General features: G+C 65.7%; 3 protein-coding genes across 8 annotated transcripts; all 3 read right to left on the reverse strand.

Annotated features, from left to right (window-relative positions):
- Nucleotides 1–141: 141 nt before the first annotated feature.
- IRF7 (interferon regulatory factor 7) lies at nucleotides 142–3,200 on the reverse strand. Its single transcript, XM_045821030.1, has 10 exons — nucleotides 3,095–3,200; nucleotides 2,596–2,878; nucleotides 2,356–2,518; nucleotides 2,061–2,271; nucleotides 1,752–1,807; nucleotides 1,444–1,660; nucleotides 1,204–1,290; nucleotides 637–1,119; nucleotides 436–554; nucleotides 142–350 (listed from the first exon to the last, which is right to left on the reverse strand). Exons 2-10 carry the CDS (start codon nucleotides 2,613–2,615, stop codon nucleotides 159–161), a joined length of 1,548 nt encoding a protein of 515 aa, XP_045676986.1. The 5' UTR covers nucleotides 2,616–2,878; nucleotides 3,095–3,200; the 3' UTR covers nucleotides 142–158.
- A 622-nt stretch (nucleotides 3,201–3,822) lies between these two features.
- CDHR5 (cadherin related family member 5) lies at nucleotides 3,823–10,132 on the reverse strand. 6 transcript variants are annotated; one of them, XM_045821044.1, is made up of 15 exons: nucleotides 9,928–10,130; nucleotides 9,663–9,838; nucleotides 9,280–9,330; nucleotides 8,171–8,263; nucleotides 7,969–8,070; nucleotides 7,773–7,883; nucleotides 7,503–7,673; nucleotides 6,874–6,964; nucleotides 6,600–6,703; nucleotides 6,298–6,498; nucleotides 6,093–6,206; nucleotides 5,932–6,016; nucleotides 5,363–5,479; nucleotides 4,663–4,820; nucleotides 3,823–4,370 (listed from the first exon to the last, which is right to left on the reverse strand). In XM_045821044.1, the coding sequence occupies exons 1-15, from the start codon at nucleotides 9,998–10,000 to the stop codon at nucleotides 3,918–3,920; spliced, it is 2,100 nt and encodes a 699-aa protein (XP_045677000.1). In that variant the 5' UTR covers nucleotides 10,001–10,130; the 3' UTR covers nucleotides 3,823–3,917. The 6 variants fall into 6 exon arrangements, 4 of the variants coding, with proteins under 4 accessions (XP_045677000.1, XP_045676999.1, XP_045677002.1 ...); XM_045821043.1 differs by having other exon boundaries at nucleotides 4,663–4,862; XM_045821046.1 differs by lacking the exon at nucleotides 5,363–5,479 and having other exon boundaries at nucleotides 9,928–10,129.
- Nucleotides 10,133–11,315: 1,183 nt separating this feature from the next.
- On the reverse strand, nucleotides 11,316–12,397 carry SCT (secretin). Its single transcript, XM_045821112.1, has 4 exons — nucleotides 12,124–12,397; nucleotides 11,925–12,026; nucleotides 11,684–11,776; nucleotides 11,316–11,476 (listed from the first exon to the last, which is right to left on the reverse strand). Exons 1-4 carry the CDS (start codon nucleotides 12,201–12,203, stop codon nucleotides 11,359–11,361), a joined length of 393 nt encoding a protein of 130 aa, XP_045677068.1. The 5' UTR covers nucleotides 12,204–12,397; the 3' UTR covers nucleotides 11,316–11,358.
- Between the last annotated feature and the right edge of the window lie 8,360 nt (nucleotides 12,398–20,757).

Here is a 20,757-nt window from a genome sequence, read left to right on the forward strand (position 1 = left end):
GGTGTCGGCTCTGAAGTGTGTGGCCGGGTTTCTTCGTTGTGAGGATGGAGAAAGTGGGTGTGCTGGGGAGGCCCAGGTAAGGGTGGGGGGCCACTTCCCACCCGGCCCCGCCCTGAGTCCCCCCAAAACAGGAGACCAACACCAGTTCTTGGTCCTCTTTATTGCATTGGGGAGGGGCCCGGCCCGGCCTGGGCTGCCTGCTCTGCCTGCTCGAAGTCCATCAGGAGTTGCTCCAGCTCCTCAAACAGGTTGAAGCTGGACAGGCAGAGGTCCAGGCTGCTGCTGTCCAGGGAGGACACGCCTTCCCGCTGGGCGCCCTCCAGGTACACGCGGCACAGCCAGGGCTCCAGCTGCAGGGGCACACGGTGAGCGGGGCTGGACCAGGGCAGCAGTCAGGCACCGCCCCCCACCCCCACCTGGGGCCCCAGGCCCCACCTTCACCAGGACCAGGCTCCTCTCCTTGGGCCTCCCGGCCGACAGGTCCTGCCCGAAGCCCAGGTAGATGGTGTAGTGTGGGGATCCCTGGCGCCGGCGAGCCCGGAATTCCAGCAGCTCTGCAGGGGGTGGCTCTGGTGAGGGCGGGGCGGGGCGGGGTGGGGGGACGCCGGCCCCAGGACCGCACCGCACATCACTGACCCCTGAAGAAGGTGCTGAAGTCGAAGATGGGGGTGTCGCAGTTCCTCTGCAGCAGGCGGGCGGGGCTGGAGGGGCTGTCCGAGGCCAGGGGGCCGCCCACCTCCCAGTAGACTTTGCACTTGCCCCCACGCCGGGCCCACAGCTCCGACCCCCGCAGGTCGAGCTGCAGGCCCGGGGCCACGTGCTGCAGCAGCTTCTCCGTGTACTGCAGCTGCTTCTGGTCCGGCAGCTCCGCGGGGCTGGGGAAGGCCACCAGCTGCGGCGCCGAGGCCCGGGTGGCCGGGTCCGGTGTCCCGTACAGCAGCACGCAGCTCGGGTGCCCGACCACCTGCTGCAGCACCGTCCGGCCCTTGTACAGGATGGTCACGTGCAGGGCCCCCGGGCCGGGCTCCGGGTGCGGCTGCAGCCCTGGGCAGGGGGGCCGCACCATCCCGGTGCAGGGCTCTGCCTCCAGAGGGCGCTGCCAGGTCTCGGGGGCTGGGCCTGCGGCGGGAGGAAGGCCTGAGCTGGCACCTGGTTCCCCGGCCCCTCCCCCTCCCCCTCCAGGCAGCCCCCAGCTCCTCTCACCTGTCACCTGGGCCTGGAACTGGGACCCGGGGCTGGGGGCCACCTCCACAGCCTGCTGAAGGTACATCTCAGCAGGGAGCTCTGCACCTGAGAGCGAGGACCAGAAGCACTGCACTGTCTCGGCCTGGCCGCACCCGCCCTGCGGGGCCCAGCCCCCCCGGGCTCCGCTGTGCTGCCTTCCCCTCCCCTTGCGCAGAGCCCTCCAGGGCAGAGCCCCCCCCGTCCAACCCAGCCCCTCACCAGAAGCCTCTAGAGGGCCTGCGTCGGCCCCCTGCACAGCTTCCAGCAGCTGCTGCTCCAGGCAGCTCTGCTGCAGGGCCTGGAACAGGAGGTCCTCCACGCAGTCCGCCGGGCCCGGGAGGGGGCGAGGGGCGCAGGGCACGGGGCTCAGCCCGGCTGGCCTGGGCCCCAGGCTCTCAGCAGCGCCTCCTGTGGGGCACAGCCCCGGCAGCCCACCCTGCAGGGGAGGACAGTGCCGGCATAAGCAGCCCCCAGCCCAGCGAGGGGGCGGCCCCCACCCCGCAGCTGGGAGGGCAGAGCAGCCTTACCCCCGTGGGCGGGGCGTCTCCAAGGGCTTTGTCCTCCCTCTGGCTGGTGCCCGGACCTTCTCAGGGAGAAGTGGGAGGGGGCAGCAAGGGCACGTGAGGCTCCACGCCGGTCCACGGCCCCCTCCCCTAGTCCCAACAGGTCCCTTCAGCTCCCTCCCCCGCACGCCCCTCCCACCCGGCACCAGCTTCTCCCGCAGGAGAGAGTCTCTCACACCACGGAGCCCAGCAGACCCCCTGGCAGGCACGACGCCCCTGCACCCTGCGCCGCGCCACCCCTCTGCCCCGACCTGCGGCTCCCCCGCCGCTCACCTCTGCGTTCCAGGGCAGACCGGAGGGCAAACACCTTGTGCGGGTCGGTGGGGTCTCCGGAGTTGTCCTGCAGCATGACGAACCGCTTGGTGCTGTCCAGGGCGCAGCGGAAGTTGGTCTTCCAGCTGGCCCGGAGCGGGCCCTCGGCAGCGGCTGGCGGGTCTCCCGTGCCCCTGCTGGGCGGCCACCTGCCGCGGGCCACGGCCCAGGCCTGGGGAGGGAAGCGGAGGGTGTGGGCCTGGGGGGACGGGCCCAGCCGACCCTCCCCCACGCCCCGGGCTGGCTGGGGTCCTACCTTGAAGATGCGGGAATCCGCCTCGCCCAGGTCCTTGCGCGCAAAGTGTTTCCAGGGCACTCGGAAGAGCGTGCGGGCCCCGTTCAGCCACCGCAGCCCCTCGTAGCGGCCGCTGCCGACCTCACCCAGAAGCCAGTCCGCAAAAAGCACGCGCGGGGTCCCCCTGCGGGTGGAGCAGCCAGTGGGTCGGGGCGCCCGGCACGGCGGGCGGGCCGGCGCAGGCAGGCAGCGGGCTCTCACCTCTCAGGGTCCGCGGCCATGGTAGTCAGCTGGCCCCACAGGCGGGGGCGGGGGTAGCTCGGGGGCCGCCACAGAAGCGCGGCCAGGTGTCAACGTGGCCCAGCCGTTACAGGCGTTGGGGTCACAGACGCGGGGCGAGGGCTTGTAGCCAGCCACAAGGTTGCCCCGGTGTGGATCCCTTGGCAAAGGTGGCGATGGGCGTGAGTACAGACGTGGCAGTGGGCACACGTGAAGTCACAGGTGTTGAGCCAGAGTCCCGGCCTGGGGGCGCGCGGGCCGGGCCCTGCGGAGACAGGGCGGGAAGCCGCTGGAGGGCCTGGCGCCGGGAAAGCGAAACCGCGAAGCAGCGAGTCTCGGGAAAACGAAACCTAACCCTCCACTCCCACGAGGCTGGCGCATCCCCGTCCCGACCAACCCCCCGCCCGTGCCGTCGACCCCCGCCTCCGCCTCGAACCAGGAGCTGCCTCTCCGGCTCCGCGTGGGCAGGGGTCCTGCGTACCTGGAACCGGAGCCGCCGGCGCGGGAAGTTCGCTTTCGCGGAGAAGCCGGGAACCGGCGGTTTTATGCTGGGACTACCGGGGGCGGGGCGGGGGCGGGGCGCCGCGGATCCCAGGTGCAGCCGCGGGTGTCACGTGCTGCGGCGGTCTGTGCGGGGCGGGTTGCCGGGTGCGCGCGGTGTGAGCCCCGGGGCGCGCGTCCAGGCTCTCCAGTGAGGGTGCGCACGCCGGCGGGGGTCAGTGGCGGGCCGTCGCGGAGGGGCGGCCGGCGGGGCTGGTCCCACCCGCCATCCCCCACCCTTGGTCCGACCACTGCTCCGGACTCCCGTCCCCACTGGGCGGCGTCCCACCCCATTCCACAAGCCACAGGCCAAGCGCCTGGGTGTTTCCTGCCCTCACTGGACGGCACAGGGACGCAGGCTGCGCCCCCCGGAAGGTCCGGGAGCTGTGCGCCCTGAATGCTCTGGAGGGTGGCTCCGGGGGAGGGAGCTCCTAAGCCTCCCCCAGGCCCACAAAGTCCCAGTCGGGTCGGGAGGGGGCCCCAGGGCAGGCGCCCTCCTCCTCCAGCCGCGATTGCCCGGGGAGAGGAACCTCCCGCCGCCAGCTGGCCGGCCCAGGAAGCCTCGCGGCAGGTGCTTTACGGGAAGCAGCGCCCGAGAGCCCAGTGGAGGGATCGCCCCGCCCGCCCGCCCCACTCGCGCGCAGCCCGCAACGCGCCACGGGAGATTCAGAACCGTCACTTTATTCTGCGCGGCGCGGGGCGGGGGTGGGGAGAAAGGGTTGGGGGGCGGCGCGGCTGCCAGGCCCCTGCTCCGCTGGGGGGCGCTAGATGTAGGTGGAGTCGTGGGTGGACGTGTAGGGGGCGTCGCCCAGGTCCGAGGCTCCGTCGCCTTCGTCGCCGCTACCCTCGCTGCCCGGGTCCGCATCCGAGGTGGGCGCGTTCAGCACCACCACGTCGGCTTCCGCCCCGATGTTCTCGCCGAACCACACGGCCTTGTAGCCGCCCTCGGGCCGCCGCTCCTTGGTCAGGATGGACCGCACGCCCGCGGGTCCGCCCTCGTCCCGGGCAACCGCAGGGGACTCGGGGATGGGGCTGGGGGACGCAGGGGCGGGCAGCGTGGGCAATGGGGGCGCGGGCGGCTCGGGCGTCAGAGGCTCGGGCGACGCTTCGGCCGGGACCTCAGCCTGGGTGTGGGTGGGCGGGGTGCTGGGGGCGGGCGCCCAGTTGGCCTCTCCGTCGTCCGCGAGGAAGGTCTTGTTGTCAAAGCCCTGGAGCTCCTGGGGAGGGGCGGGGAGCCAAGGTGTCCACCGGGACCTCCGAGCTTGGACACTGATGGCCCCCAGCCCTCCCCTGCTCTCTGCGCACCGCCCCCCGGGGGGCCCTCCCCACCCTTCCACTCTAGGCTGCACCCCACCCTCCTCACCCCTGCCCTCCAGCCCCGGGCTGGCTCCAGGCCTCCAACCTGCTGCCTCTGCCCCACCTTGCCACCACTGTCCCTGCCCTCACATCCCACCTCTGCCTCTTCGCTTCCGTCCCTCTCCCACCCTGTGCCCTTGGCCAGGGCCTCACCGGCGCCTTGCTGGAGCAGCACCGCAGCCGGTGGCCATAGTGCTTGTGCACCAGGATCACCAGCGCGATGATCGCCAGCAGCAGCAGCGTGCCCAGCACCCCGCCCAGGGCCGCCATCTCCGTCACAGAGTAGCGCTGGTCATCCGCGTGGCTGCCACCTGGAGGGACCCCGCCAGTACCTCCTCCAGTCCCAGGGGGGCCTGCAGGTCACACCGCCGCTCACTGTCGGCTCAGCACCCAGCTCCCCGCCTGTACCGGGCTCGGGACCCCCGGGAGCTCGCTGGCCTCAGGAGTCCAGCGCCTCCTGAGCTGGACTGCGCCCCAGGATGTTGCAGGGAGGGAGGGGGACGACCCGGTGGGGCAGGTATCTGACACCACAGGATGGGAGGTGAGGGCAGTGCCAGGGCCAGTGGCTTGGGTGGTCTGGGAACGGTGGGCTTCATTGCACCCCAAATCTGGCCTCTGGCCCACCCTTGATGCACTTCCAGTTTACCTCATTGGGCCCCCCCAGGACCTGTCTGTCTCCCCCAGACCAGGGCACCCCCCTGCATTTCACAGTCAGCAGGGACCCCGCTCTGCCATGACTCCAAGGCCACCCAGTGTCATGCGCCAAAGAGCAGGAGGGTGGCTTCAGAGCCAGTGGGGTGCTGTCCCAGGGTGGGGGGTCCTCTGGGCCCGTGGGGTGCCATCTGAGAGGTACCTGGGTTCGGGGTCTGTGTTGAGTTCCCAGTGGGCGAGGCTGATGAGGGGGAGGTGCTGGTTCCCTCACCGGAGGGCCCCCCAGGTGTGGACGAGGCAGGTGGCCTCAGGGTTGTGCCTGTGGGGGGGTGTGGGCCAGGGGACCCCCCAGAGGTGGTCGTAGAGGATCCCTGGGATGGCCCGGGGGGGCTGGGGGCTTCTGAAGTGGAGCTGCTTGTGGGGGGGGCGTGTGGGGGGGCGTGGGCCAGGGGACCCCCCAGAGGTGGTCATGGAGGGCCCCTGGGAAGGCCCGGGGGGGCTGGGGGCTTCTGAAGTGGAGCTGCTTATGGGGGGGCGTGGGCCAGGGGACCCCCCAGCGACCGTCGTGGAGGGCCCCTGGGACGGCCCCGGGGGGCTGGGGGCTTCTGAAGTGGAGCTGCTTGTGGGCCGGGCTGTTCCTCCAGTCTCGGGGGGTGTGGGGGAGCCTGGGGGGCCTGGGGACCAGGACACAGCTCGGGCTCGCCTCTGTCCGGGGCACGCCCGAGACAAGAAGCCCTCCCACCCGAGGGTCTCCCAGGCCCCGAGGCTCACCTGTGGGGGTGGGCGGTTGCTCGGTGACTTCGATCTCCAGGACGGTGGCTGCCGTGCCCGACGTCACCGTGTTGGTGGCCTCCACCTGGGGCGGGAAGGGGCTGGTCCCTTTCAGGTCCCTCTCTGAGGCCCGTCCCCGGGAGAGGCTGCCGGTGCCTCACCTCTGCGTAGAAGACCCCGGCCTGCCCCAGCTGGGCGGCCGTCAGCACCTCCTCCCCATGCATTCGGAAGTTGGAGTTGTTGGTGACTCGGTAGGTGATGGCTGAGTTGAGGTCCTACACAGAGACCGCCCCAGTGGGCCCTGGGCCCAGGCTGCCCCCGGGACCCCCAACCCCACCCCAGACCGGGGGCCCAGGCGGTGCCTACTGGGAACTCGGGGTCCTGGGCCCAGATCCTCAGAGGCTGGGAGGGGGCGGCTGCGTCCTTGACTGCCGCGCCCACACCGGAGCCCACAGCCACGGTGCCGCGGTACAGGCTCTGAGGGAAGCGAGGCAGGCTCCCCGAGGCGTTCCGGGCCTCCACGGTGACCTGGGTCACCGAGTAGCGGGCGCGGTCCTCCTGCTCGCCCTGGCGGGAGGGAGGCGGCCGTGACCAGCGGGTCCTTGAAGGGGAGAGCCCCGCAGCCTGAGGCTCAGAAAGGGGCCTTGGAGACCTGGCCAGGGGCACACCTTGACCAGCAGAACGAAGGTCCGGGGGCTGGAGACGCTCTTGGTCATGGTGAGGTTGCCTGAGTCAGCGCCAATGGCGAAAGTGTCGTCCTCGTTCCCCTGTCCTGGGAGGATGGCGGGAGGGCTTGGCCTTGACCCCCCGCCAGAGGCAGGAGGCCCAGGGTCCCGGCGGGCTCTGCCTGAGTGGCAGGTCCCCTGGGGTCTCCTCACCCGTGGTGGGGGCAGCCTGGGGCCTGGGGGTCATGCAGGAGGAGCTGGGCTGGCCCCCACTCACGTCTCACGAGGCTGTAGATGATGCGCTGGTTGATGCCCCAGTCCCCGTCCACGGCATAGATGGGCCCAGGCCACAGGGTGAGGGGGGACGGCTGTGGGGACCCGGAGAGGAGGGGTCCGTGCGGGCCAGCGCGAGGCCCCCGCTCGGCCCCTCCTGGTGGCCTGAGCGCCCAGTGGGCCTGCTGTCCAGCCAGGCTCCCTCCCGCTCCTCGGGACCCGTTGGAATGAGCTGCTTTGTCCGAGGACGCCGGGCTGCTGTGACCACTGAGTGTCTCAGGAGGTGGCACCGCTGGGGACGGGGCAGCTCCCGGGGAGAGGTCTGGACCCCTGCCCTCTGGCGTGGGGTGTCGGGACGTCGTCCCCCGTGGCAGGAGCGGGGACAAGCAGCCCTGGGCCCCGCCCCCCCCAGGGTCCCAGCCCACTGCAGCCACCCTCCTCCCTCGAGCCCCAGGGGCGTCTGCTCCCCGCCCAGGAGCACGGGGCTGGGAGATGGGTCTGCAAAGCAGCGCTCACATTCGTTTAAAAGTCCCAGCCGCGTGCGGCCCCACCCTCGGCAGGCACCCACCCTGAGCCTCCCCCGGCCCTGACCCCGGCTCTGGCCTCGGCCCTGCCCAGCCCGGGCCCCAGTACCAGTCTGTGGCCTGTGGGGATGGCCCCTCGGTACTGGGCCGAGAGGCAGAAGTGAGGCTCTTCGTAGACACAAGGCAGGAACCAGGGGGGCCGCAGGTCGGCGGGCTGCACCTCCAGGACCAGGGTGGCCGTGGCCGTGTGGCTGGGTACCACATCCTCCTCCTGAGTGTCCTGCAACCCCGGGGCCCTGACGGTCAGCCTGGGAGCCGGGCGGCTCCAGCGGGGACCCGAGGGGCCCGGACTCGGCCTCGGGGGCCGCGGCCTGCTCACCCGGACCAGCAGCTGGAAGGTCATGTTCCGATGTCGGTCGAAGTCCAGGGGCCGGTCCAGCCGCAGGGCGGGCAGGTTCACACCCACCAAGGAGAACAAGTCCCTGGCACCCTGGAGAGATGGGGCCGGCTGAGACCCGGGAGGGTGCGGGGAGGATGGGGCGCCCCAGGGTGGGGCGGGGGATGGCCTTGCTGACCGGGGTCACTTCCTGCAGGGTGTAGAACAAGATGTCATCTTTGTCCAGGTCCTCGGCCTGCAGCTCCGTCTCCGGGATGACAGTGGTGTTCACTTTAGTGTCCTGGGGGGCGGAGGGGTGGTTGGTCTGGCCATTCCCCCTGACCCCACAGACCCATCCCCAGGGTCAGGCCCCGCCGGCCCTCTGCACCCCACACACTCACCTCGGACACCTTCTGGACCTTGACCTCAAAGCGGAACCTGGGCGGGTTGTCATTGACATCCAGCACGATGACAAGCACCTTCTGCTGGGTCACCTGGGGGGACCGGGGGCGGTCAGCCTCCTCCCCGTGGTCCCCCCCGCGCCGCTCTGCTCAGGCCCGGCTCAGCTGCAGGACCAGGCTGTCTGCTCCGGCGGGGTCACAGAGCCGCAGAGCGGCCGTGAGACCGTGCACAGGAGCCGCGCCTGCTGAGGGCCCCCCCCGCCGGCCAGACCGCAGGCGAGGGCCGGGCCGGACGAGCCTCAGTCCTCCTGCCTGAATCTCAGGAAAGTGGAGGCAGAGGGGGCCTGGGTGGGGACACTCGGGGAGACACTGGCCCAGAGCCCCACCTGCCCTGGTGGGCGGCTGTGACTGAGTCTGTGACCCCGGGGCAGCGGGCACTGCCCATGGTGCCGGTGTCACCAGAGAGGCGTTCCTCGAGCGAGAGGTGTCCTCATCTTCGGAGACACCCTGAGACGCGAGGGAGGGACACGGTGCTGCCCGCCTGGGGTGCCCGGGGGCTCGGGAACCAGAGGGGCGCGGCTCGTGGGGGCCGAGGCGCGGGGGCAGCCACACCTCCAAGCGTCTGCTCTCTCCCCCCTGGAAGGCACCTCAGGGGCGGAGGCGTGTGGGGCGAGGGGGTGTCCTCTGGCCGCATGTTTGAGTGTGGGCGGCACCAGACGCTCCCCCCAGCGGCGCACTTGGCTTTGACTCTGAGAAAGCGGCCCAGGAGTTGTAGGCAGACACTCGGGGAAGGTGAGGCCGAGGGCGCAGTGAGTGGAGCCGTCGGAAGGTTCCAGAAAGGAGATGCTGGCGGCCAAGACCCGCGTGGGGGTGCACGGTAAGGCTCCAGCTTCAGGCAGAGTCGGCTGACAGAAGGGGGTGGGGACCGGGAAGGTGACGGGGGACGGCGCCCTGTCTCAGGGCGGTCTGGCCGGAGGGCGTGTGGGTGCTGCCCGCATGGGCGACACCTGAGAAGTGCCCTCAGGTGAGGTCGCCTCGCCGGGCAGGGGCTCTGACCGCACAGGGTCAGGGGAGGGGCCCCCAGGCGGGCGGCGCGGGGTGGGACTCACCAGAGTGTCCCCTCGCCTGCACTCCAGGTGGGCCTCCAGCACCGGGTTCTCCTGGGGGGGCGGAGGGGGGAGAGTCAGGGGTCCCCTGCTCAGCTGGCCGCAGCACCCGCCGGGCTCTTGGGCGAGGGGAGACGGAGGCTGAGGGCGGGGCAGGCGCTCGCCCAGGGCCCCGGCGTCCGCTCCGAGTCCAGAGGGGACGGGGCCCCGGGCAGCTTGGTCCTCCCACACCCCGGTCCCCTCAGGTCTGCCCTCGGCCGGGCCTTGGGTCCCGAGCAGGGTCGGTCACTGCCCGGGGCCCGGGGCCCTTCTCCACGTGGGTCCCGGGGAGGGCCAGCCCCCTCCATCCGCCAGGCCCCCCGCCCCCCCAGGCCTGCCGTCCGAACCTCGTAGTCGGGAATCACATTGAGAAACAGCTGGGTCCCCTCGATCCGGAAGGCGAAGGGGGTGGACGAGGACCCGAGGGTCACCTGCTGGCCCTGGGGGACGGAGATGTCCACCAGGGGCTGGGTGTAGTTCTTGTTCTCCTCGACTTCGACGACGTTTGCGCTCACGGAGCAGGCTGGAGAGTGGTGGGGGTGGGGGGTGTCGGTCAGCGCCTCCCTGCCTCCCCCAGCCGCCCGCCCCCCCGCCCCCGCCCCAGCCACGCACCCTGCGCCTCGGCCGGGAGCAGCGGCAGCAGCAGCAGGGCCCCAGCCCCCAGGAGCAGGGCCCAAGCCCCCATCTCGGGGCGGTGGGAGGATCGCAGCCCGCCCGGTGTCCGGCGTTCGACTGCCTTCCGGGCGTCCGACTGCCTTCCGGGCCTCCGAGCAGCCGGCCTGCCCTGTCTCCGCCGGCTCGACCTTCGCCCCTGCCGGCACCGCCCCGCTTTATGGCCCTTTACGTGGGACTGGCCTCCGGCAAGGAGGCTCCCGCGGGCCGCGGGCCAAGCACCCGGCCTGTGCGTGCAGGAGAGCAGCCGGGTCACGTGCAGGGGCCCACAGGGCCCAACCCACAGGCGCCGAGACCCGGGGCGGAAAGGAGCTCAGAGACGCCCTGGGCCTGGGGGTGGGCGGTGCCCGAGGGAGGACAGGAGTTGTGGGCCCTTCAGGGCCCTGTGGGGCCAGGCAGAGGGGGCTGGGAGGGCCGGCCTCCGGCTTCCGGGTGTCCTGCCGCCCCCACAGCCGCTGCCCCCCTGCTGCTGGCAGAGTGGTCTCAGGGTGACTCTGAAGGCGGCTCCTGGGGCTCAGACCCGGGGTTCCCTTCCGGTCGCCTGCTCTTGCCACACCCCCCACCTCTGTCTGGAAGGACCGGCTGTCTGTGTCCTGGGGACGCGCCCGCCAGCCCCAGGAGCAGGCCGGCTCCCTCCAGGTGGAGGCGGCACTGTCACGGAGATGACGGTGCTTCGGGGAACCCTGGGCTGCCGGGGGGCTCTGGTGTGCGGCAGCGGGCAGCGGGGTGATGCTGGCCCCCCGCTGCCCTGCCCTGGCCCAAACCCACATCTAGGGGAGGCCACTGGGTGGGTCAGAAGGGAGGGAGGGGCTAAGCACGGTCCCCGGCCTCCTGCTGTCCCTGCGCTGTGGCCCCTGCAGCCCCAGCACCCCCTGGGGCATCCTCGGTGGCCGGGCCTCTGCTGGTCAAGCTGCCGTCCGAGACCGCACGGCCTGGACGGGGAGCTAGGGTTCCTGGCCTCCTGGATGTCCCCTCCCCAGCTGCCGCCTTGTCCAGCCCATCCTGGGCCTCCTTACCTCCTCAGACTGACCCTCCCCTCCGAGCCCCTGCTGAGTGGGTGACAAGGGGGTGGGTGGGGCCCAGGGAAGGCCAGTCAACGGGACAGGAGGTGGCCCTGACGCCGGAGATAAGGGATCGGGAAGGGGAGGCTCCCACTGGCTTCCCAGGTTTAAAGGGCAGCTGGGTGTGGCCTTGGGTGGACACCGTGGACGGCCCCTCGCCCTCTGCCCAGCTGCCTCGGTGGTACCAGGATGACACACACACGGGACTCATCAGGCCAGGGTCTGAGTTCTTCCTTTATTGGTGCCAAGGGCAGCCCCACCCCCGCCCCGCCCAGGCTCCCCTGGTCCATGGAGGGGAGCTGCTGTGTCCTCAGGGGCTCCTGGGGGTCTCAGCAGGCACGGTGGGGTCTGGAGCCACTGCCGCGGCCCTCAGTCCTCGAGGCAGCCAGGGAGACCAGGCCTGGTCTAGGGGGGACCCCGGAGGTGCCCTGCAGGGAGAGCCAGGTCGGGGGCTGCGGCCTGAAGACCCAGACCCGCCCGCCTCCCGGCTGGCCCAGTTTCACCGCCCAGGCCCCTGGGCCACCGCCTGTCCAGTTCCTGGCCCTGGCCCAGGGTGCCTCCCCCGGACCCCAGGGGACCCGGGGGGAAGGGTCTGGGGAGGAGCTCGGGTGGGGGGCACCGCAGGGGTTGCTCACCAGGCCCGAAGGGCCGGCGTGTTGGACCACAGCAGGCAGACAGGGCCCTCGGGGGGCTCGGACCCGGAGGTGCGGTTCTCCGTGTCCTGCTCGCTGCCCCCCACCCCAAATCAGAATGAGTCCTGGAGCTGGGGGTGCAGACTGCTGGGGCGAGGGGCCCCGCATGCCGGGCTGTCCCCCTCCAGGCGCCCCACCGCAGCGCGGGGAGCTCCCTCCTCGCAGGCGCAGCCCCCGCTCTCACCTGCGCTTCCCCACCAGGCTCTGGAGCAGCCGCTGCAGCCGCGCGCTCTCCCGCAGTCGGCTGAGCTCGCTGGTGAACGTCCCGTCCGAGTGTCGCGGGGCCCTGCGGAGGGGGAGGGGGTGGCGGGGCGGCGGACGCGTGAGGGCCGGGCGGGGGCGGGCGCGGGGCCGCGAGGGTGGGCGGGAGCGGCGCGGCTCACCTGCCGGGCGCGGGGCGCGGGGCGCAGCCCCGGAGCAGCGGCGTCAGCAGCAGCATTAGCAGCAGGGCCCGGGGGGCCATGGTGGGCGCGCCGGGGGTGCTGAGCTCTGCTGCCGCGGCTCGAGCCCCGCGCGGCCCTTATAGCGGCTCCCGGGGTGGGGGGCGGGCCGGGGGGTCCGCACCGCCCTGGCTCCGCGCAGCCCGGGCAGCGCCCCATCGATCCGCGGGAAGGTCAGGGCCGCCCCCCCATCTGTCGTCCCGGCTGGCCGCCCGCCCCCCTGTCCCGACGACTTGGCGCCCCAGGGCGGGCCGGGGCGGTTGGGGGGAGGGGGGCCGCCTGTGCAAGGCGTCGGAGCCTCAGCTCCCAGGGCTCGGAGCCTCGGAGGTGGGCTGGGGTGGGGGTCCCGGCCGGACCACAGGTGAGACGCCCCGAGGCCGGCGGGTGGTGCGGGGGGGCGACCTGCGGTGGAGACGCCCAAAGACGGGGGGTGGGGGAGGGAGAAGCCGGGTCCCTGGGGCTGGACCCGTAGGGGGCGAGGCTGGCGAGTGAAGGCGCGAACTAGCAGACGTTCCGAACACGACCGGCGGGCTTCTTCCCGAGCCGCTTCGGGCGGAAATTTGGGCCGAAAGACGGAGCCCCGCCCGCCGCCTCCCCTGGGCCCGGCGCCTCCCGCGGCGCCGCGCTGCCCACGGCGGATGGGCCCCGAACGACACGCGGCCGCGGAGCCCGCAGCGGGCGCGCGGGCCCCTCTGGCTGCCGCCCGCTCTGCGGGGCCGGGCACACGTGACACGGCACACGTGACACGGCACGTGTCCCCCGCTGCAGTCTCACTGGAGCAGCCCCCCGCCGGACCCCTCTGCGCTCCACCTGCTCAGCCCGCCCCTCCCCCACCCGCAGCTACCGCGAGCTTTTCGCTGTTTCCACTTTTGTCTTCTCCGGAGCGTCGTGCGGGTGCAGCGGACGCTCCGCGGCCTGGCCAGGCTGCTCCTCCCACTCAGGAACATGCGTTCACGTTTCCCCCACGCTCTTCACGGCCCGGCAGCTCATGTCTTTCCGGCCCTGAATTCACAGGCCGCCGTCTGGATGGACCACGGCTTGTCCATCCGTCACCCCCCCCCCCCCCGCCCGGCGGGCGTCTGGTCCCTTCCCAGCTTTGCGGTCAGGAAGAAGCCGCCGTCACCACCGCGTGCGGGTTTTCGTGTGGGCGTGGACGTCGCGTTCAGCCCCTCCGGGTCAGTGCCAAGGGGCACCGCGGCTGGCTGCCACGGGGAGAGCGAGATGGGTCCCTCGGGGGCTGCCCCGTCCGCACTCCCAGCCGCAGTGGGTGAGCTTCCTGCTGCTCCGGGTACCCCCCCCCCCAGCGCCTGCCGGGTCCGCGCTCAGGACGCGAGTCACCCCAGACGGCGCGCCGCGGAGCCTCCCTGCTGCTCCCTTTACCCCCGTTTTCAGACAGCTGCTGGGACTCGTTCTCGCACAGACGTGGCCGGTTAAATTCCAAACTTGTACACCATTGACCGATTCGACACATTCGCGAGAACGTCCCTGGTACTAACTTGACCGGTTGACTGTCTCAGCACCGCCCGCTCCGAGTAAACAGGCAGGTCTTCATAAGGGACACCTGATTTTTTAACAGATTTTATTTATTTTTATTTTTTTAAAGATTTTATGTGTTTCTTTTTAGAGAGGGAAGGGAGGGAGAAAGAGAGAGAGAGAGAGAAACATCAATGTGCGGTTGCTGGGGGCCATGGCCTGCAACCCAGGCATGTGCCCTGAGTAGGAATTGAACCTGCGATGCTTTGGTTCACAGCCCGAGCTCAATCCACTGAGCTATGCCAGCCAGGGCTGATTTTATTTATTTTTAAAGAGGAGGAAGGGCGGGAGAGAAACATCCGTGTGTGGTTGCCTCTTATGCACCCCCCACCGGGGACCTGGCCCTCAACCCAGGCCTGTGCCCTGACTGGGAATCGAACCGGGGACCCTTTGGTTCGCAGGCCGGTGCTCAGTCCACTGAGCCACAGCAGCCAGGCAACAGCTTCCCATTTTTAAGACAATTCACCTGCGGTAAGGTTGGCTTTAAAAATTCACACACAGTGAGGTCCGTACACAGTGAAAACCGGATTCTGGCAGATGGATAGATGTGTGTGGGCACCACCGTGGTCGGGAAGCAGGACAGTCCTCCCCCAGAGCACGCCCTCCGGCTGCCCCGCTGTGGTCACAGCCGCGGCCGGGGCAACCTGGGTCACACCTGCACAAGGGCGCAGGCAGTCACTGCCGAGAGGCACAGGTGGGGGCTGAGGCCAAGGGGAGGCTGTGTCCTGTGCATTCCTGTCACTTGGTTCTGTACCTACTTCATCTCACCGGAAAGGCTGTCACCCGCTGTCCCTGCCGCTGAGGTTTTCCTGCGTCCTCGCCAATGCCCAGCCGTGCAGAAGCGCAGGCACCGAGGTGGTGCGTCCAGGCTCTCCTGTGCCCCGAGGGGCGACTGGGACCCGGAAGGAGGTGAGCTGCGGGGTCCCGGGCAGCCCGACCCTCCCCTCCTGGGGGGAGGCACTACCTAGACTCAGTGGACAGACAAACGACACGGACAGGCTGCCGTGCGCAGCCCACAGACGCCGGCGAGCCAGCCCCGCTCCCCGGGCTGCCCAGGACGGCCGCCGGCTGGGTCCGCCTCTGTGGACCGTCCTTCAGACCGCACTGCCGAGGCTCCGTCGGGGTCCTGGTGCCACCAGTTCAGTGTCCGGGGTTCCACCAAGAAGACACGTCGTCTCTCCAGCGTAGACTGTGGGGAGGAAACCTCTGCACGGCCGAGGGTTTCGTCCACTGCTTTGTTCTGAGTAAGCAAAGCTCGGGGGATACTCTCTACGCCTTTCCCGCCTCTGCCAAGATCTAAACGTCCAGTTCAAGTCACTCCCGTCTACTCTCCGTTCTAGATCAGGGGGTGCATGGGAGAGAACCCTCTCTCTGCACCCGGGGGTGACCACTGCGCCCTTCCCGCCTTCCAGCAGCCACGGGCTGCGGCCCAGCCTGCTGGAGGCCGGGGACCATCAGGGACACTTTCAGGGCGTGAGCCCGGCCACACAGCAGCCTGGTGACCTCACTGTGACCTTAGCGGCACCCCGCTTAGGCCTAGAGAGAGAAAAACCACGTGCGTAGTGTGACCGAGAATTTCAAACATGCGGAGTAGACCGAACAGTATCATGAACTCACCTTCAATCGTTTATGACCAATCTTATCAACTCCATCTACTTCCTCTGTTTTTTTTCAGAATTGATTTTGGAGCAGATGGCGGAAATTGTATTATTTCATCTGTAAGGACACACTATACATCTTGGAGAGATAAGGACTGTCAGCTGAGGGCCCCTGACCCCTGGCGAGCCCCCCAAGGGCCCCTGTTGGTCAGGAAAGCTGAGTCATTGAGCCCCAGTGAGGAGGAGCCCAGCTGGGGCGGGGGTGGGGGGGTGGGGGGCGGCTGCAGGGCGGGCGTCCAGGCGTCCGCGGGGCTTGGGGCTGAGGCTCGCCTGCTTGGGGGGGGGGGCCTTCCCGAGCAGGGGCCCAGCGGGCACGGCTGTGGGCTCAGGGCCACAAGTCCGAACAGGAACCCGGCGACACATCCGTGTTTCTGACGTTTTTGCCTCTTGCCTAAGACGACACGTGGCACGTGGAGGGGCCGCTGGGGCCCTGCCTCCGGAGCCGCAGTCTCGTGGGCCCCTGACACAGACCGGGGGATCGTGGTGCCCGTGGCGCTCGTGGCGCTGGAGGGGCTTTGGCTCCTCTTTTCCCAGATTGGTCTGGTTCTGTGGGTTCCTTGCCGTTTCATGGGAATTGTGGGACCGGCTGTTCCATTAAAAAAAAATAAAGCTGTTAGGGTTTCGACAGTGAGTGTCCGACATCGGGGCCGGTGCGGCGAGGAGAAGTTGTCCGTCCGCGGGTCCGTGGACACTGGGCCCCTTGGCCGGGTCGTCGTCGTCTTCTTTTTTTTTTTTTAAAGATTTTATTTATTTATTTTTAGAGAGGGAAGGGAGGGAGAAGGAGAGAGAGAGAGAGAGAAACATCAATGTGCGGTTGCTGGGGGCCGTGGCCTGCAACCCAGGCATGTGCCCTGAGTAGGAATTGAACCTGCGATGCTTTGGTTCACAGCCCGAGCTCAATCCACTGAGCTATGCCAGCCAGGGCTGATTTTATTTATTTTTAAAGAGGAGGAAGGGCGGGAGAGAAACATCCGTGTGTGGTTGTCTCTTATGCACCCCCCACCGGGGACCTGGCCCTCAACCCAGGCATGTACCCTGACTGGGAATCGAACCTGGGATGCTTTGGTTTGCAGCCCGCGTTCAATCCACTGAGCTACGCGCCAGCCAGGTGGCCGGGTCTTCTTTACGCCTCCCGGCAGCGCTGTGTGGTTTTCAGGGCATGAGCCTTTCACCTTCTCGGTTAAACGTATCCCTAAGTTGTTTTATTCTTTTTGATGCAATGAATGTTTTTTTCTCCAAAAAATCTTTTAAAGATTTTATGTATTTATTTTTAGAGAGAGGGGAAGGGAGGGAGAGAAACATCAATGTGTGGTTGCCTCCTGAGCGCCCCCTACTGGGGACCTGGCCCACAACCCAGGCCTGTGCCCTGACTGGGAATCAAACCGGTGACCCTTTGGTTTGCAGGCCAGCACTTAGTCCACTGAGCCACTCCAGCTGGGGCTGAATGATTTCCTTAGCTTGATTTTTTGACTGTTCATTGCTAATGCACAGAAATGTAACTAACTTCTACATGTTCGCTGATACTCTGCAACTTCGCTGAATGTGTTCATTAGCTCTGACAGGTTTTGTGGCTTTGCAGATTGTCTGCGCGTGAGAGCACCTGCGAGCAGAAACGGCTTTCCTTCCTCCTTTCCAACCGCGGATGCCTCTTCTTTCTTTCTTCCCCGCCCCCTGCTGGGACCGGGACTCTCGGGGCCGTGTGGACTGGACTGCCGAGAACGGGCCGCCTCGTCTGCCCCTGACCTTGGAGGGAAGCACCCGGCTGGTCCCCGAGGGGCGTCGGCCACGTGTCCCGTCGGCCCCGGGCTCTCCACACGTGACCTTTATTACACTGAGGGAGTCGCTCTCTAGTCTTCGCTCACTGAGTTGTTGTTTTTTATCATAAAAGTGTTGGGTTTTGTCAAATACCTTTTCTGCTCCCACGGAGACAGTGTCATGGGCTTCTCCTCCGCTCCATCCAGGGGCCTCCGCAGGCCCCCGGCCTCGGGGTTGGTTGGTGGGGCCAGCCCCCTGCCCGTCCCCCTTGGTCTCAGCGCCCGCCCTTTCGCGGAGGCTGCTGGGCACGGCGGCTCCGGTCTGCGCCTGGGTTTTGTGTCTGGATCCCTAAGGGACTTTGATTGGGAGTTCTCCCTCGTGCTGTCGTCACTGTTGAGTTTTTGTTTTTTTAGTCCTCAACCGAGGACATGTTTGTTGATTCTATTTTATTTTATTTTTTCAAAATTTTTTATTGATTATGCTATTACAGCTGTCCCATTCCCCTCCCCCTTTGTTCCCCGCCACCCGCACACCCCTTCCCACCCACATTCCCTCCCTTTGATTTGTGTCTATGGGTCGTACATATAAGTTCTTTGGCTTCTCCATTTCATATACTATTCTTACCCACCCCCCCCGCCATCTATTTTCTGCCTACCGTCTATGCTTCTTATTCTCTGTACCTTTTCCCCTCTCTGCTCCCCCCACTCCCCTGTTGCTAACCCTCCATGTGACCCCCATTTCTGTGGTTCTGTTCCTGTTCTAGTTGTTTGCTTAGTTTGTTTTTGCTTTTGTTTTAGGTGTGGTTGTTAATAATTGTGAGTTTGCTTTCATTTTACTGTACATGTTTTGTATCTTCTTTTTCTTAGATAAATCCCTTTAACATTTAATATCATAAAGGCTTGGTGATGATGAACTCCTTGAACTTGACCTTATCTGAGAAGCACTTGATCTGCCCTTCCATTCTAAATGATTGCTTTGCTGGATAGAGTCATCTTGGATGGAGGTCCTTGCCTTTCATGACTTGGAATACTTCTTTCCAGCCCCTTCTTGCCTGCAAGGTCTCTTTTGAGAAATCAGCTGACAGTCTTACGGGAACTCCTTTGTAGGTAACTGTCTCCTTTTCTCTTGCTGCTTTTAAGACTCTCTTCTCACCTTTAATCTTGGGTAATGTAGTTATGATGTGCCTTGGTGTGTGCTTCCTTGGGTCCAGCTTCTTTGGGACTCTCTGAGCTTCCTGGCCTTCCTGGAAGTCTGTTTCCTTTGCCAGAATGGGGAAGTTCTCCTTCATTAGTTTTTCAAATAAGTTTCTAATTTCTTGCTCTTCCTCTTTCTCTTCTGGCACCCCTATGATTCGGATGTTGGAATGTTTGAAGTTGTCCCATAGGTTCGGAAGCCTCCTCTCATTTTTTTGAATTCTTGTTTCTTCATTCTGTTCTGGTTGGATATTTCTTTCTTCCTTCTTTCTGGTCCACACTGTTGATTTGAGTCTCAGTTTCCTTCCCATCACTGTTGGTTCCCTATACATTTTCCTTTATTTCACTTAGCATAGCCTTAATTTTTTCATCTAATTTGTGATCATATTCAACCAATCCTGTAAGCATCCTGGTTACCAGTGTTTGGAACTGTGCATCTGATAAGTTGGCTATCTCTTCATTGCTTAGTTGTATTTTTTCTGGAGCTTTGATCTGTTCTTTCATTTGGGCCATACTTTTTTTGTCTGCTTGTGTAGTAAGGGGCTGAGCCTTAGGTGTTCACCAGGGCGGGGCAACTACGTCACTGCGTTGTGACGCTGTACGTGGGGCGGGTCCAAGAGGGAACAATGGCGCTTGCTCCGCTCTCTGCCTGTTTTTGGTCACTTCCCCCACTTCCCACAAGCAAATTGGGCCCTTTGGTGCTGATTTCCAGGTGGGTGAGCTTGTGTGTGTTCTAGGACCCTGTGGGTCTCCCCAACGGACTCTCCTGGGAGGCTGGGAGTTTCTCCCACCGCCTCAACCCCCACAAGTGTTTTCAGTCAGAGGTTTGAGGCCTTATTTCCCCGAGCCGGGGCCCTGGTTTGTGGGTCTGTCTCGCTCCCCAGTTGTTCCTCCCGGTTTATCTGTGCGCCAATGTGGGACCGCCAGCTCCTCCAGCCGCTGCCTGGCCGAGAGTCCTCTCCGCCCAGCTGCTGGTCTCTGCCCCTCCTGCCGGTCTGGGTGAGTGTTTCTTCTTTAAGTCCTTGGTTGCCGGACTTCCATACAGTTCAATTCTCTGTCAGTTCTGGTTGGTTTTTGCGTTTAAAATTTGTTGTCTTTCTTTTGGTTGTGCGAGGAGGCACAGTGTGTCTGTCTACGCCTTCATCTTGGCCGGAAGTCAAAAGAATCTGTTTATTGATTGTAGAGAGAGAGGAAGGGGGAGGGGGAGAAAGGGAGAGAGAGAGAGCGCACACACGCCAGAGCCTTGTATCCGTGCCCCGACTGGGGATTGCACCTGAAACCTAGGTATGTGCCCTGGCCAGGGGTTGAACTTGCAACCTTTTTGGTTCACACGACACTCCAACCAACTGAGCCACCAGGCCAGGGCTCATTACTCTTGAATTTTGAAAGTCCTCTGTGTATTTTGTATACAGCTCATTTGCTAAAATTTTCTGTTCTATTCTGTGGCTGGAAGTTTTTAATTTTAAGGAAGTTCCATTTATCTGTTTTTTTTAAGTTTATAAACCATGCTTTAAAAATTTTTTATTTATTTTTAGAGAAAGGGGAAGGGAGGGAGAAGGAGACGGAGAGAAACATCAATGTGTGGTGGCCTCTTGAGTGCCCCCTACTAGGGACCTGGCCCCCAACCCAGGCGTGTGCCCTGACTGGGAATCGAACCAGTGACCCCGTGGTTCACTGGCTGGCCCGCTGAGCCACACCAGCCAGAGCGGTAAATCCGGTTTTTGATATCACATCTAAAAATCTCTTTGCTTAAGTCCTGGTCACAAAGGTTTCTTCCAAAAGTTGCATAGTTTTAGGTTCATATTCAAATCCGTGATTCCTCTCGAGTTTGTCTTCAAATAAGGCGTGAGGGTTAGGTCAAGGGTTCTGGGGCGGGGGGTACATCTGGAAGTCAAACAGCGTAGTTCTAAGTAATTCACGGGTCACCGAGGAGGTTTCAGGGGGCGTGGGAAGCACCTCCCCCTGAGCGTAGCTGAAAACACCGAGGCGTGTGGGACGTGTCTCAGGGGGAACTCGTAGCCTGGCAGCTCCGTTAGCAGGGACGGACCTCGAGCGAGTGGCCCCAAGGAACGAGGGCAGGGCCCTGGCCAGCGCGGCTCAGTGGGCCGGAGTGTCACCCCACAGACGGAAACGGCGCGGGTTCGGTTCTCAGCTGGGGCGCGTGCCTGGGGTGCAGGTTCGGCCCGGCCAGGGCCTGTAGGGGAAGCCGTCGGCCGCTTCCCTCCCTCTCTCTCTCACAAACAAAGGGAACTAGGAAAAGGGCACACCAAGCACCAACCGAGCAGACGACAGGCAACCATCAAGATAAGAGTAGATACCGATGAAACTGAAAACAAACCCATGGAAAAAAAAATGGAAAAACCCATAAAACCAAAAGCCGTTCCTCCGGGAAGACCCACAAGGTGGATAAGCCTCGAGCGAGCCTGACGGAGCGTGAA

This window comes from Phyllostomus hastatus, unplaced genomic scaffold (genome assembly GCF_019186645.2).
Source record: "Phyllostomus hastatus isolate PE091 unplaced genomic scaffold, TTU_PhHast_1.1 phas_scaffold_443, whole genome shotgun sequence".
In the NCBI taxonomy this organism is placed as follows: domain Eukaryota; kingdom Metazoa; phylum Chordata; class Mammalia; order Chiroptera; family Phyllostomidae; genus Phyllostomus; species Phyllostomus hastatus.

What these genes read in the sequence shown, in the direction of transcription:
- SCT (XM_045821112.1), bottom strand. Translation starts at nt 12,203, where the DNA reads ATGGCCCCCCGGGCCCTGCTGCTAATGCTGCTGCTGACGCCGCTGCTC. An exon ending in AGCCTGGTGGGGAAGCGCAG is followed by an intron (nt 11,777 to 11,924) that starts GTGAGAGCGGGG and finishes GGTGGGGGGCAG; the next exon opens with CGAGCAGGACACGGAGAACC. An exon ending in ACGCCGGCCCTTCGGGCCTG is followed by an intron (nt 11,477 to 11,683) that starts GTGAGCAACCCC and finishes CTCTCCCTGCAG; the next exon opens with GGCACCTCCGGGGTCCCCCC.
- CDHR5 (XM_045821043.1), bottom strand. Translation starts at nt 10,000, where the DNA reads ATGGGGGCTTGGGCCCTGCTCCTGGGGGCTGGGGCCCTGCTGCTGCTG. An exon ending in CCGGGGTCTTCTACGCAGAG is followed by an intron (nt 6,017 to 6,092) that starts GTGAGGCACCGG and finishes TTCCCGCCCCAG; the next exon opens with GTGGAGGCCACCAACACGGT. An exon ending in GCTGCTCCAGCAAGGCGCCG is followed by an intron (nt 4,371 to 4,662) that starts GTGAGGCCCTGG and finishes GCCCCTCCCCAG; the next exon opens with GAGCTCCAGGGCTTTGACAA.
- IRF7 (XM_045821030.1), bottom strand. Translation starts at nt 2,615, where the DNA reads ATGGCCGCGGACCCTGAGAG. An exon ending in CTTCAGCACCTTCTTCAGGG is followed by an intron (nt 555 to 636) that starts GTCAGTGATGTG and finishes CACCCCCTGCAG; the next exon opens with AGCTGCTGGAATTCCGGGCT. An exon ending in GGAGCCTGGTCCTGGTGAAG is followed by an intron (nt 351 to 435) that starts GTGGGGCCTGGG and finishes GTGCCCCTGCAG; the next exon opens with CTGGAGCCCTGGCTGTGCCG.